This window comes from Bos grunniens, chromosome 25, assembly GCF_055505025.1.
Source record: "Bos grunniens cultivar Pamir isolate PY7600 chromosome 25, Bosgru_T2T1.0, whole genome shotgun sequence".
NCBI classification, from domain to species: domain Eukaryota; kingdom Metazoa; phylum Chordata; class Mammalia; order Artiodactyla; family Bovidae; genus Bos; species Bos grunniens.
The window spans coordinates 42,262,916-42,276,879 of NC_141189.1; the positions used below are offsets into that span (position 1 = coordinate 42,262,916).

At 63.9% G+C, this 13,964-nt stretch overlaps 1 protein-coding gene across 2 annotated transcripts; it reads right to left on the bottom strand.

The window, feature by feature from the left end:
* Positions 1-9,702: 9,702 nt before the first annotated feature.
* Positions 9,703-13,291, bottom strand: MSLN (mesothelin). 2 transcript variants are annotated; one of them, XM_086376520.1, is made up of 10 exons: positions 13,091-13,291; positions 12,542-12,585; positions 12,335-12,434; positions 11,573-11,751; positions 11,327-11,410; positions 11,006-11,148; positions 10,784-10,911; positions 10,374-10,468; positions 9,976-10,162; positions 9,703-9,900 (listed from the first exon to the last, which is right to left on the bottom strand). In XM_086376520.1, the coding sequence occupies exons 1-10, from the start codon at positions 13,173-13,175 to the stop codon at positions 9,806-9,808; spliced, it is 1,140 nt and encodes a 379-aa protein (XP_086232646.1). In that variant the 5' UTR covers positions 13,176-13,291; the 3' UTR covers positions 9,703-9,805. The 2 variants fall into 2 exon arrangements, with proteins under 2 accessions (XP_086232646.1, XP_086232645.1); XM_086376519.1 differs by having other exon boundaries at positions 11,327-11,482.
* Positions 13,292-13,964: the final 673 nt, after the last annotated feature.

Consider the following 13,964-nt stretch of genomic DNA (forward strand, 5'->3'; position numbering starts at 1 on the left):
TGGGGTCCACCCCCTGAACCCCACCCTCTACAGACTCTAGGGGTCACTGTTGGGCCAGCAGGACAGGGACTCACTGGACAGCTTTCAGGAGGGAGGGACTGTCTCCACTGGCTCTGGGTGCCCTCCAGCTGTCGATGCTGTGGCTGGCCTTCTAGGGGTCAGGGAGTGGCCCTCAGCTGGTCCCTCCAACCCTCAGTCTCCCAGAGTCAGCGCCTTGGCTTGTATGTGGCTGGCTTGATGGGCATGTGGCCCTGGGTGAGCTGGCCCTGCCAGGAGGGGGCAGATGTGGTGAAAGCCAGAGGCTGGGCACGAGGCATGTGTGACCGGCATGGTCCTCCCATCAAGGCTGCCTGCACACTCTCCTTGTCCCACAGCGCACACACATGTGGACACGCATGGGAAGCTCTGCTCCAGTACCCACAGAATAGAAACACACCACACATGTCACTCAACCCAGATGCCACAGTGGGGCCACATGTGCCTGAGATCCCTGCTGGGGACACACACGCACCTCCTGCACATGTATGCATGTAGGGGTGTGTGCTCCTGGGGATGCATAGACATGCATGTGTGCTCATACATGGATGCCAGCACACACGTCAAGTGCAGGTGTGCACACGTACAGGTGTACACGCGACCCTCAGGGCAAGATCATGCCTGAGCCAGGCCCCCTGAGTGGGGAGGGATGTGTGCTGGACCGCTGCCAACCGTGAGCTAAGCCTCCTGCTCCCATGGGGCTGGGGAGCAGGTGCCCGCTGTGCCTGGGGCCTCCAGGGGCTGACAAGGCAGCGTCACCTGGTATAGCCCCACCCCCTCCTCTACACATCTGCCTGGAGGACGTCGCTGCCAGAGTGGGTGGCTGGCAGGGCAGGGTGCTGAGCGGGTCATGGAGGTGAGCGGAGACATGGGCGCTCCCACCTTGCACCACCCCTGTGCTCTAAGGCTCAGTTGCAGGGGCTGACCCCGAGTGGGCTGGACCCCGTGTCTGGAGTCTACAGCATCCCTGCGTCCAACATCTGCCGTCTGGACCCCAAGCAGCCTCCCTCCAGGACAGACGGCATTCTTAGTGCTCAGGTGAGGGGCAGGGAGGGGCCGGAGCCACCACCCAACGGACACACAGGGGCCCAGCTGTGAATCGGACCTCCTTGCAGCCCCGGGCAGGTAGCTGAGCCCCTATGAGCCTCCATCAAGCCCCATGTGGGGTGCTTACCTCCCCATCTTCTTCGTGCAGAGCCCAGAGGCCCGCAGGTACCGCAAGCCAGCAGTCCGCGCATGGCCATGGCCCGGGGACTCGCAATGAGGACGAGGCTCCCTGCCGCTGCCCCCACCCCAGGCCTATTTTGGCCTCTACCACGGCCAGGGCGCCCAGCAGGCTGCAGCATGGGTTGTGCCCGTGGCCAGGTCACACTGGGCATCCGAGATCTGGGAGGGGAAGGGGGCTCCCTGGGCGCCGGGTGTGGGGTGAAGCTGGGTGGCACCAGGGGAGGTCGGGGCCACCAGGCCTCTCCCAGCTGCTGCATGCACTCACTGGATCCTGGAGGTCCACCACCCATCCCGCTCCCCAAAGCTGTCGAGAGATTTGCTCATGGGAGACACGGCAGCCGAGCCCATGGGTCCCCTGAGTCTGACCTGCAATAAGAAAAGCCCTAGAATCTAGCCTGGCTCCCCCACAGCCCCACTGCTCCCTTTTGTTCCAGAGATTCACTGTTTGTGGGTTGTGCCTGAGACATGGCTGCAGCCCAAGATTCGAGGTCCCCTGCCCCGTGTGACCCTGGGTGGTGACCTCCCCTCTGCAACTCCCTCCCCCGGCCTCACCACCTTCCATCTCCTGTCCAGCTTGACCTGGACCCACTGCCTGTGACCCTACTGCCTTCCTGCCAGGACGACCTGTCGGCACCACACAGCCATGGGCCCCAGAGCAGGTGAGACAACTCTCCCTCCCCCTCTTGGAGGGCAGCACCCATGGCTGGCTCCCAGGGGGTGGCAGAACCACGCTTCCCCCTCCTGAGCCTCTACCTGGGGTCCTGGCCTGGGCCCACCACTGGGGGTCAGGGGAGCAAAGGGGGCGGCACAGATGGGGCATTGGGCCGTGGGGACAAGGCAGGGACAGGGGGCCATGGCCAGGAAAGACTGAGCATTTGAGGAGCAGGAGGAGGTGGGTGCTGACCCCTGTCCCCTGTTTCGGGGTCTTGGGGCTCAGAGTAAGAGGGCAGAACCGTAGGGGTGGAGGGAGAAGGTGCACTTATGTGGACACTGCTGGGCCCGTGTGCAGGCCATCACATAGGTGTGCGCGTGCTTCCTGACACAGTCACATGCCGCCACCCACACATGCATACACACTGTCACACACACGTGTACACATTGTCACATATACGCGTACACACCACCACACACATGCACGCACACCACCACGTGTGTATGTGCACACCGCCACACATGAGCATGAGCACTGTCACAACCGTGTACACATCATCACACACGCACATACACACCATCACACATGTGTGTACACTGCCTCACCAGCAGCCACACAGATATACTGTGTGGGCATGAAGGCCACCACAGACATGTACACCCCACCACATGTGTGGCTACACCACCACACGGGTACGAGGTGCACACGCGTACAGCACCGGACAGAAGACACACTGCCACACACGCCTGCCTGTCAGAGGTGCCCAGCAGGCTCGGGGCCAGGCGGGCGCATAGATGCCCAGCTCCCCAGGTGGCGCTCCCCAGCATCAGGGGCAGTCACAAGCCCACCCGGGATGCAGGGCCCTGGCGGACCCACACGGGACGCTCCCACACACGTGTGCGTGGCCTGTTCTGTTCCAGGTGCCCTGGTGAGCCCGGGCCTCGCCCTCCTGGTGTCACTCACTGCCCACTGCTCTCACCCCCAGGCCGAGGGCGCCTCCCAGGGAGGCCTGGATGCCAGCAGGGCTGACCTGTGGGCCAGGTGAGTGCAGGCTCCGCGTCCACAATCAGGTTTCCTGCAGCAGAGTCCCTGGGTGGGAGTGAGGAGGGACGACCTCCAGGGTCTGCTCACGACGTGCGGGCATGGCCAAGCAGGGCTCCAATACAGAGTCCTGGCCCCGGTGGCCCAGGTCACTCGATGGAGATGGCTCTGGGCCTCTGGGGCCCTGCACCGGAGTCACACCCACACGGCTGGGACAGGCCCCCCTCCGCGGCCTGGAGACAGTTACTTCCTGTCCTGAGGCCTCTCAGTTTCGTTCTCTCCACCCTGAACCTGGCTGCCCTCTCAGGCCCCAAGACTGAGACCCATCTAGGGGGTCTCCTGGTGGGGGCTGGAAGTCACTGGTCTGCCTCATCAACGGACCAATCAACTGAACCACCAGGCAGGGCTGCAGGCCCAGCTGGACCAGTCGGGCCCTGGGTGTGGTCTTGTGAGATCTGACCCTCGCTGGTGCACGGGTCTTCTTAGAGTCACACCATGAGGACAGCCTGGCTGTGGGCACCCAGCAGGTGCCCTCCAAACCCTCAGCCATCCTGGGGCCTCGGAGCCCTAAGCCCCAGAACTGGGCCCCTGGTACACGGCCTCAGACCCAGAGTCTGGACAGGGGTCACTTTTTTTTTTAATGTTTATTATTTTTTAAAAATGTATTTGGCTGTGCCGGGTTTCATTTGCAACATGCAGAATATTGTCTTCACTGCACACACGGGATCTTTAGTTGTGGCATACAAACCCTTAGTTGCAGCATATGGGACCTAGCCCCACCAGGAATCGAACCCAGGCCCCCTGTATTGGGAGTGTGGAGTCTTAGCCACTGGACCACCGGAGAAGTCTCTGGACAGGGGCTCGTTGTAAGCCCTGGTCTTGGCTTGGAGCCTTGGCACCACAAGGGTGCCCTCGGAGTGGGGACGTCCACACCTCTTGCATCTCTCACCCTCACCCCAAGTTGAGGAGTCTGACCTCCATCCCGAAGACTGCAGTCTGGGGCCCCCACTCCCTCTGCCCCTCACCGTCAGCCTCCTTTCTGCCCAGTGCCAGCGCTTCCCTCCTGCAAGGTTTCTGGTGCCAGCCGGCAAGCCAGCTGTCCCGCGACCAACTTGCAGCTCTCATCAGGAGGATGGCAACGCAACACGTCCTCCTCAGAGCCTGGCAGGTCAGCGGCAGCCACCACCAAGACTGCTTGGGGGTCGAGGGCAGGGGGGGACTCCCTGGAGAAGGGCCCCAGGGACAGGCAGGAAGGAGGCGCCCCTAGCAGGGGGCCCCGGGCGGCACAAGGCCAGGATTGGGGTCAGGACGCAGGGTAGTTCTCCTGGAGCGCAAGGGCCACTGTACCGACAGTCTTATTATAAAATTAATGTAAAATCAGTAATACATTTGACACGACCTGCGGGGAACGGGACAAGATGTTCAGCAGGGGTGGATTGGGTAAGTGGACCCTTAGTGAGCCACCACGGTGGGGCCCGACACCGGAGGGGAGGGGCTCTGGGGCTGGTGTTCCCTGTCCTGTTCTCACCTGGATGTGGATGCAGGAAGAGGCGGACAGGAAGTCAAGTGACAGAGGGCTGCCAGGCAGGAGGGGTTGGTGGACACGGGACAGAACTGAGAGGTGGGTGGGGGCTCCAGGGAGGTCCCAGTCAGAGCGGAGGGCCCAGGAGAGCCCAGGCCATGCAGCGAGTGATGTGCTGCCCGCCCTGCCCAGCTCAGCTGCCTGGCCAACCTGGCTGCCCGACAAGGCCTCCAGGGCGACTTCGAGCTCCACCCCCCCGACCTGCTGCTCTTCTATAAGTGAGTGCCCTTCCCCACCCAGCACCTGGCCGTGCGGGCTGAGCACGCTCCCGGGGGCACCTCCATCACTCAGAGGCCCCCCGTCGGCCCTCCCAGCGGCCCCCCAACCTTTCCGCAGCCTGACGCAGGTGAAGGAAGCGGACTGCCGGGCCTTCATCCGCCGCGCCGCCCAGGGAGACACAGAGTTGCTGGCCAATCTGCCCGACCAGAGGACCGCCCTGCAGCACAGGGCCCTGGTCTGCTTGGTAGGCGCCGTGGGCTTGCTGGCCGGGTGATGGGCTGTGGGACCAGGCTCATGCTGACCTGCTATCCTACAGGGAGGGCCCCAGCCAAGGCTCAGCGCCTCCGACCTGCTGCTCCTCGGGGTCCTGGTGTGTGACATGGACGCTTCCAGCATCGTGGCAGCAGACCCCCATGTGCTGCAGAATCTGCAGCATTGTCCCCGGCTCACAGCTGCCCAGCAGGCTGCCCTCAACAGGCTGCTGGCCAGTGGCAGGACCATCCTCGGGTGGGTGGGGGCCCCTCCCTTCTGCCTAGGCCTCCCCTCCTGCAGATGAGAGAAGAGGCAGCCTGGGGGTTGATGTTCACAGCCCCACTGACCTCCAAGTCTGACCCAGCTCATGCCCCACACTGACCCTGCAGCCCATGGGGTACCCAGAGACCTGGGGTGGGAGCGTCCACCGGGCAGGCCCTGGGAACAGCACTCGGGGAGGGCAAGTGGCCTGACGGGTCCCGGCGCTGCTCAGAAACCGACTCGGAGCCCCCTTTGCACACCAGGCCCCCCAGCTCCTGGAACCTGGAGAGGCTGCGGGCTCTAGGACGCCTGGCATCATACATAAGCCCCGGGCTGTGGATGCAAGTGAAGGAGGTAGGTCAATGCCCCAGGTGGAGTGATGGGGGGGGAAGGGGGATCCAGCCGACCTTCCACCAGCCTGTCCAGCCCTGAGGGCCGGCCTGCAGCCACTCTGATACCCAAGTGGTGTCCCCAGTCATTCCCCGTCATGGAGTTTCTGTCTGAGGGGAAGGAGAAGGGAACAAGTGGCCCTCCCCAGGGTGTGGACTCTCCAGGCCCGCCCGCCAGGCCGTGGGCCTGGACTTCTTCCGCAGCATAGTGGCCGCGTGCCGGGCAGGGCAGCTCAGGCAGCGTGATGCCAGGCGCTTTGTCACCAGCTTCCTCGAGGCCAAGTCCAAGGCGGTGTCCTCACCGTCCAAGCGGGACACAGGTCAGTGTGGCCACCATGGCCTGGGGATGCTGCATTCCCCTCCGCTTGGGTTTCTCATCCTGCAGTGGGGGCCCCAGAGGCATGGCACCCTCTGCCTGGACCTCCTGAGCTTGGCCAGGGCCTGTGTCCTGGCCAGGGGGAGTGGTCAGAGTGGTCAGCCCCAACTGGTGGGGCTGGTTTGGGCATTGAGATCAAGGTCAGGGTTGACTCAGCCTGGTCTTGGCCAAGTTTTTGGCTGGGAGTCAAGCTTGGAAAGAGTCAAGGTTAGGAGTGAGGTGGGGCCCAAAGTCAGCAGTGGTGGTCAGCTCAGGCAGAGGCTGACCAGCCAGGTCCTAAACACCAGCACCTCACCGTACCACAGGGAGACCCTGCGTCCATGGCAGCATCACTGCGGCCACCCTGCACGATGACCTCTTCCTGATGCGCTACGACTGCAGGCAGCTCGAGTCCTGCCTGGGCAGCAGTGTGCTCAGGGCCAACCTGGACCCCCTGCTGCAGCACCCGCTGCCTGCCGAGTGCCAGCAAGTCGTGAAAGCTAAGCTAGCTAGGGTGTGCCAGGGCCTGGTGGTGGGAGGGGGTAGGGGGTCACGGTGTGGCCTGACCACCACCTGCCACCCACCTGCAGGTCTACCCAGGCGGAGTCCCTGAGGAGCAGCTTCGGCTCATCCCCTCGCTGCTCTACCTCTACTCCCTCTCGGAAATCGGCCAGTGGCACATCACGTCCAAGGACACGGTCGTGACCCTGTTGGCTCCAGACGGGGCCCTGGAGAACCAGACCGAGGTGAGGGTGGGTTGGGGTGTGGTGGGCAGGAGACGCTCGCTGACCCTGGCCTTGCTGACCCCAACCTTGCCTGCAGGCCATCCTGCAGAAGTTCCTGGACCACAATGGCACCGTCACTGGTGCGCTGCTCGTGGCCATTGGGGGCTCTCGCCTCTGCTGGATGAGCCCCCGGCAGATCCAGGACATCCGGCCCTCAGAGTTCCGGTGAGCCCCCCTCAGAGTTCCGGTGAGCCCCGCTCTGAGTTCCGGTGAACCCCCCCCCCCTCAGAGTTCTGGTGAGCCCCCATCAGAGTTCCAGCCCCAACTTCAAAGCCAGCTCCACTCTTCAGCCAAGGCAGGCCCAGGTCGGGGCCCAGGCCAGGCCTTCCGAGGTCACCAGCTTCCCATGGCCGCAGTGACAAAGGTTTACAAGCAGAGTGACTGAAAGCAACAGAATCGTGTGCTCTCATAGTCTGGAGACCAGAAATCTGAAATCCAGGCATCAGCAGGGCCGTGCTCCCTCTGAGACCTGAAGGGGAGGCTCCTTCCTCCTCTCCCAGCTTCGGGGGCCCCATCACCCATCTCTGCCTCCCTGTGCATACACTCCCTTCTTCTTCCGACACCAGCCATTAATTTAGGGCCCACCTTAAGTGAGTGTGTGCCGACTCACTGGAAAAAACCCTGATGCTGGGAAAGTTTGAGGGCAGGGGAAGGGAACGACAGAGGATGGATGGTTGGATGGCATCACCGACTTGATGGACATGAGTCTGAGCAAACTCTGGGAGATGGTGAAGGACAGGGGAGCCTGGCGTGCTGCAGTCCATGGGGTCGCCAAAAGCCCGACACGACTCAGAGACTGAAGAACTAAGTCAGGGTGACCACATCTTAATCTGATTACGTGTACAAACAGGGAAGACCCTATCTCCAAATCAGATCACACTGTGAGGTTCTTGGTGCACCTCGTCCACACTACGGAGCCCAGTACCGAGGGCAAGGGGAAAGCCGCGGTTCGGGGTGAGAGGGCGGGGCCGGTGTCCCCAGGTGAAAGGCCCCTGGCCTGCCCACGAGCCGCGCCCCCTCCCGCAGGCTGGCCGGGGCCCTGGACATCTCCTCCTGCCCTCAGACCCGCAAGAACGTGCTCTTTGACAAGGCCCGGGAGGCCTTCGCCAGCGCCAGCACCTCGGACACCTACTACCGCTTCATGCGCCCCTACCTCGGTGAGACCCGGGCGGGCGTGGGGCCCTCCTCCCGGAGCCCCGCCCCTCGAGGCCCCGCCCCTCACCGCTGCCCCGCCCCTAGGCGGTGCCCCGGTGGAGGAGCTGCGGCACCTGGCCCAGGCTAACGTCTCCATGGACATCGACACCTTCACCAACCTGAACCCCCGAGTGCTGCAGGTGGGTGGGGGCTGCCCGTCAGGGGGAGTCGGGGAGCCTTAGGTTACGGTCTGCAGGCCCCAACACCCCAAAGTCTCAGGTGTGCAGACAGTGTGGGCCCCAGGTCACTTCTCCAAGGTGTTTCGCAGGGTCTTACCACCCCCGCCCCCGGCCAAGTGCTGACCCCGCCCCTTCCCTCCTCCACCCTTCACTGCCTCCCGCAGAGCCTGACCGTGGGCAACGTGACGACGCTGCTGGGTCCGAACGTGGGGGACCTGCAGAAGGCTCGGAGCCACCCCATCATCAGCTCCTGGCTCCGCAGCCTCAATCGGTCAGCCCTGAGCGAGCTGGGCCTGGACACGGACGCTACCAGCCCCACCAGCTCTGCCCACTCGACCACTGGGACGCCCAGCACCACCCTCTGGACGCGCCATCAAGCCCCCACCTCAGAAGGGCCTGGGAGCACCGCCCCCAGCTCAGGTACCCTGCACCCACCCTCCCCCTGGGGTGGGCCATCCCCCCTCTGCTTTGTGGGCCCTTCCCCGCCCCCCCAACCTGACACGCACTACTGGCTTCTCTTTCGCCCAATCTCATTCTCTGCTGGTGACGCTTCCCATGTGCCTCCTTGGGTGACACATGGGTGACTCTGACTTAGCTCTGCATTGCCTGCTGAGTTAGTGAAGACACAGTCACCTCCCCAAACCTGCTGAGCAGCAGAAAGTGGAGGATAGGGGAGCTCTGAGGTCCCGGTTGGGGCCCAGAAGAGCGGCCCGACCTGGGGGTCCTCACCACTCTTCCCCACCTTCAGGGGCGGCGGGAACTGTGGGCCCTGAGCCTGGGACGCAGGGCAGCCTGGGAGCTCCCAGCTGGGCTGAAGGTGCTCCCTCTGTGTCCTATCTGCAGGCAGCCCACCAGCCCCTCTAGGGTACCTGCCACTGGCTGTGGCCCTGCCTGCAGGCCTCCTGTGGCTGCTGTATGGAGGCACCCCAAGGCCCAGCTGGGACCACCTGCAGGGCATCTGCAGCTTGGTGGAGGACCGCACTGCCCCAGCTCCACATGCAGGAGAACAGGGGTTGGCACGTGGAGCTGGACGCCTGCCTAGACCAAGATGCAGGTCCCAGGGGACCTGGCCACATCCCCCATCCTAGGGGCCTGCAGGGCCAGTCCCTGCCTACGCCCAGCTCCAGGACCTGGAGCTAGAGCGAGGGCCTGGGCCCGGGGTCACGGCCCCAGCCAGTGAGGGAGATGCTGCTCCTGTGCTCAGGCTTCTTCCATGGACTGACTTGGCCAACTGACTTGAATAAAGGACAAGGTGATCTTCCTGCCTGTGTCCCTTTGATCTGGGCCTGAGGAGGGACAGAGCCCCTCTCAGCTGGGATCAGCACTCCAACTGGCCATCTCCCGGGGCAGCTGTGTCACCAGAAGCCACCTGGACCATTGGCCTGGACTCGGGGGAGATCCTGCGTGGAAACAGCGCCAGGAAGTGCGCTTCCAAGTGCGCGTGGGAGGGGCTGCAACCCAGGTGGCCCTGTGCAGGGGGCACAGCCGTCAGGGCTCCCCTTCAGTCCTCAGAACACCACGGGGCACCTCTACAAGAGGGGGGTGGGGTTCTTTTATTGAGCTCCAGAGCCCTTGGGATCCAAGCCCGGCGGGGTCTCCATGCAGCGCTGGTCGCCAGGCCACAGCAGCAGGCTCAGCTCAGGACCGAGACCAGGAGCAGACTTGCGGTCACAGTGAGCACGGGTCCCGGCCCTTGTCCGAGGCGGTGGGGGCCTCCCGAGGAGGCCTCTGCACAGAGAAGAGGCGCCTCAGCCCCTGCCCCTCACTCTGCCCAACACCGCCCAGCCAGCCACCCCAGCCCACCTCGTCCGCGGAGGTCCAGGACCAGGTAGCCGTTGGGGACGCCGCCGACGAGCCCCAGCCCCAGCCTGTCCAGGTCCTCCTGCGACTGCCGGGATATCCAGTCCCGCAGGAACATGTTCCCTGTCTCAGCCTTCAGGCCTACCAGGTTTGGGCCCAGAAGTTTCTGCACCTCGGCCACGGTTAGCGACTGCCAGAGCCCGCAGGTGGCGGTCAGAGTCATCCTGCCTTTTCCCAGAGGCTTCGGGCTTCTCCTGCGCCCAAACCACCCCAACATCCCACCCACGGACCCCGCCTTAGCCTCTGTAGGCCCTGGAAGGGGCTTTGATGGCCGCCCCTCCCAAGACCCCGCCCCTAGAGGCCCCGCTCACGGGAGGCCCCGCCTTTCCCCGCCGTCCTACCAGCACCGCCTCTGTTGTCAGTTTCTTGAATGCCGCCGCGTCTATACTGATGTTCTGCGAAGTAAAAACCCGCAGGTCTTCCGTGGAGGCCCCACCTGCCCTCGGGGAGAGGAGCCCCCAAGTGTGAGACCGTGCAGCAGCCCCCAGTCCCACCCTCTGACCGCAGGCTACCAGAAGCCACTTCTTTTACCAAGAGTCCCTTTTCCTAAGGAATTCCTGGGCCCCTGATTTGCCTGCTGACCACCTGACCCTCTGGGTTGAAGGAGAGGTTGGAGGTGCCCAGAACTCACAGGGTCTCAGCCAACACACACTTGGAGGGACAGACTGTGAACACTGGTCACGCCGCCAGTGGACTGCCCAAAGACGGGGGAGCCTCAGGCATCATTTCCCCTGTATCTTCCCGGGCTCACCCAGGAAGGGCTTGATCCTTGTGAAGTATTCAGACCCGCTGATGTTCTGGAAGGCCATGTGGGCCTTGTGGTAGAGGACAGCCATCTGCGGTGGGCTGCACGCGTCCAGGTCCTGGGGTGTGGTCATCCTGGGGAGGTGGCATGGGGCCGGGCAGCGAGCTCGGAGCACAGCGAGCTCGGAGCACAGCACTCCCACCACCCCCGACAGACCCCAGGACTCACCAAAGCACGCTGAGCTGTACGGAGTCCAGCTGCTCAGGGCGGAGGAAGCACAGGTAGGCAGGGCGGAAGGTGGCCAGGGTGTCCAGGGCGGCCTTATCCAGCTGGCCTCCTCCCCCTACATAGCGGGCAATCAGGGCAGCCACCTGTGGGAGAAGGCCACTCAGTGGCTTGGGGCAGGGAGAGATGTATGCCCTGGGCCTTGACTACCTCATGCCCTGTGCCACCCCCAGGCCTGTGCCATCTCACACTGAGCACCCCCCTCACTGGGCCTGCACAGCCTCACAGCCAATGTCTGCCCCCTCCCACCCCCACAGCTCTCACCTGGGCATCCACACCATGCCCTTGGCTGACTTTGAGCAGAGATTTCACGGTGTCCAGGGAAGTCACATTCCACTTGTGGATGTCCTCAGGGGTGACGTAAAGGAAGAAGTAACTCAGGCGCTCGATCAGGGACTGGGGGTACCCCTGCGGGTAGAACTTCCAGGGGAAGGGACTGTGAGGGCCGCCGCCATGACTGGGGCAGCGGGGATGGCCGAGCTGTGGCAGGCGGGCTGAGCCCTGAACTACCTCATCCAGTTTGCGCTTGAAAATGTGCAGCTGCTGGTAGGTGAAGGGAATCAGGTTCACTTGTCTCATCTGCGTGGCCAGCAGGGCCCCGTCCACACAGGCCTCCAGCTCCCACTCCTCATAGAAGAAGAGGTTCTCATCCACCACTTGGGCCTCCCGCCCCGGGGGGCAGGCCTTCTCTGCAGGGACAGCCAGGGGGTGAAGGGTGCTGGGCTTCTCCCGTCAGCCTCCTCCTCCCGCAGGGTCTCCCTTCGCTGAGACCCTGAGCAACACACGACTCTCTGGGCCTCGGTTTGAAAAGTGAAAGTCGCTTAGATGTGTGCAACTCATCAGTCCGTGGAATTCTCCAGGCCAGAAGACTGGAGTGGGTAGCCTTTCCCTTCTCTAGGGAATCTTCCCAACCCAGGGATCGAACCCAAGTCTTCCACATCGCAGGCAGATTCTTTACCAGCTGAGCCACCAGGGAAGCCCAAGAATACTGGAGTGGGTAGCCTATCCCTTCTCCAGTGGATCTTCCTGACTCAGGAATAGAACCAGGGTCTCCTGAGTTGCAGGTGGATTCTTTACCAACTGCGCTATCAGGGAAGCCTGGGTCTCCATTTACTCATCATCAAATGGCGTGATTCTATTCACTCTCCCGCGTTATCATGATTGAAGGAGCTCAGTGGCCAGGAAGGGCCGCAGGTAAGGTAGAGGAGACCTCACGGTGCTAGCCCCCAACCCCCGCCTCCTGACACCGATGGGGCTGGGCTGCATGCTCACTCTCTGTGCCCCGCCGGGCCCTCGGGAGGAGGACGGTCAGCTCAGGCTGCTGCCAGGACAGGTCCCGGGATGTGCGCTGCAAACTTGAGCTCAGGAGAGCCTGAGAACAGAGCAGGGCTGGGACTGAGCAGGGAGTGTCCTGGGGTCCGAGGAACCCGCCCAACCAGGGCCAGAAAATGTTCCTCTGACTCCCCAGAGGGTCCTTACCAGTCCCACGTCTGCAGCCTGGGCCCTGGAAGGTAGAACCCAACCTGCAGGGAAGGGGACACCAGGCTTGAGGGGTGGCCGGGGGCTCCACCCTGGGAGGAAGGGGGCCACAGTGGTCCCTCCCGGCCAGCCCCTGGTGTCACAGCCCACGACACCCCACGAAGGAGCACAGGCCTCCCCATCCTCCTCCTGGGGCCCCTCTGCTCAGCGTAGGCAGACGCCTGTGCTGTGGGCACCCTCAGTTTGGCCTGTGCCCCCATCACTACCCTGCTTCGGCCTCCAGCCCCGCAGGGCAGCGGTTCCAGCAGGGCTGCCAGACACAGTCCCTCTCGGGGCAGAGATGAGGCCAGCCGCCTGCCTGCAACTCGCACCTGCTGACATTCAGGACACGGGGCTCCGAATTCAGGGGCACCGGACAGGGTGGGGGGCCCCGCCCACAGTGGGGGAGCACCCGCAGAGCCAGCAGAGCCTTTCCTGAGGCCCCGGCCCCCTGCGGACCCCTGCAGCTCTCCACAGTCCAGCATCCGGCTACCCACCCTCAGTGCTCACCAAGGCAGAGAAGCAGGAGCAGGAGGCTGCCATGGGCGGGGGTCCCCCAGGACCCCAGGCGGGGCGGAGCAGTCTGCAAGGCCATGGTCTGCGGCGCTCTGATGTCCCCCACACTGTGTGCCCCTGTTGCGACACGGCCCCAAGCCCGTGCTAAAGGGGCACCAGGGCTGGAGGGCTCAGACCTGCACAAGCCTCCAGGGCGTCTGTGCGGCAGGCCCCCGGCCCCAGCCGGCCCTGGCCCCGCCCATCTGGGAAGCCGGCCCCTCCTTCGGGGTCAGGGTGAGTCAGCCCGGCCCCCAGCCGTGAGGGCCCCAGCTGGCACAGGCCTCTCGCCCCCGCAGGGCAGGGCGGGGGCAGGGCAGTAGTCTCCTGTGAGGAGGCAGGGCCGCTGCTGGCTCTGGCTGACCTCAGTTCCCCACTCAACACTGGGGAGCTGAGCGGACCCCCACCCTGCCCCACAACATGGTCATCTCCCCTGGGCTTTGTGCAAACCCAGGGCCTGCTGGGGCACCAGGCTGGCAGGGCCCACCGGGTTCCCTCCTGAGCTCCCCCCGAAAGCAGAGGCCTGGGAAGTGCCAAAGGGAGTTCCGCGGGGCCTAGGGGTCAGGACCCCAGGCTTTCACTGCTGTGGCCCAGCTTCAGCCCCTGGTCGGGGAACTGAGGTCACACGTGCCATGTGATACAGCCAAAACACAACTGAAGGTGACAGCCCTTCCTGCCAGTCAGCCCCGTGGGTCGGGGCAGCCGGACATTCTGGGAGGACCCTCCTGTGCTCTCTGGAGTGGGATTGGGGCCTCTGGACCAGTGTGGGCAGGAGGTGGGTGGGGAGTGGATCTCTGGAGAATATTGTCCCAGAATAGGTGGGGGTCAGAAG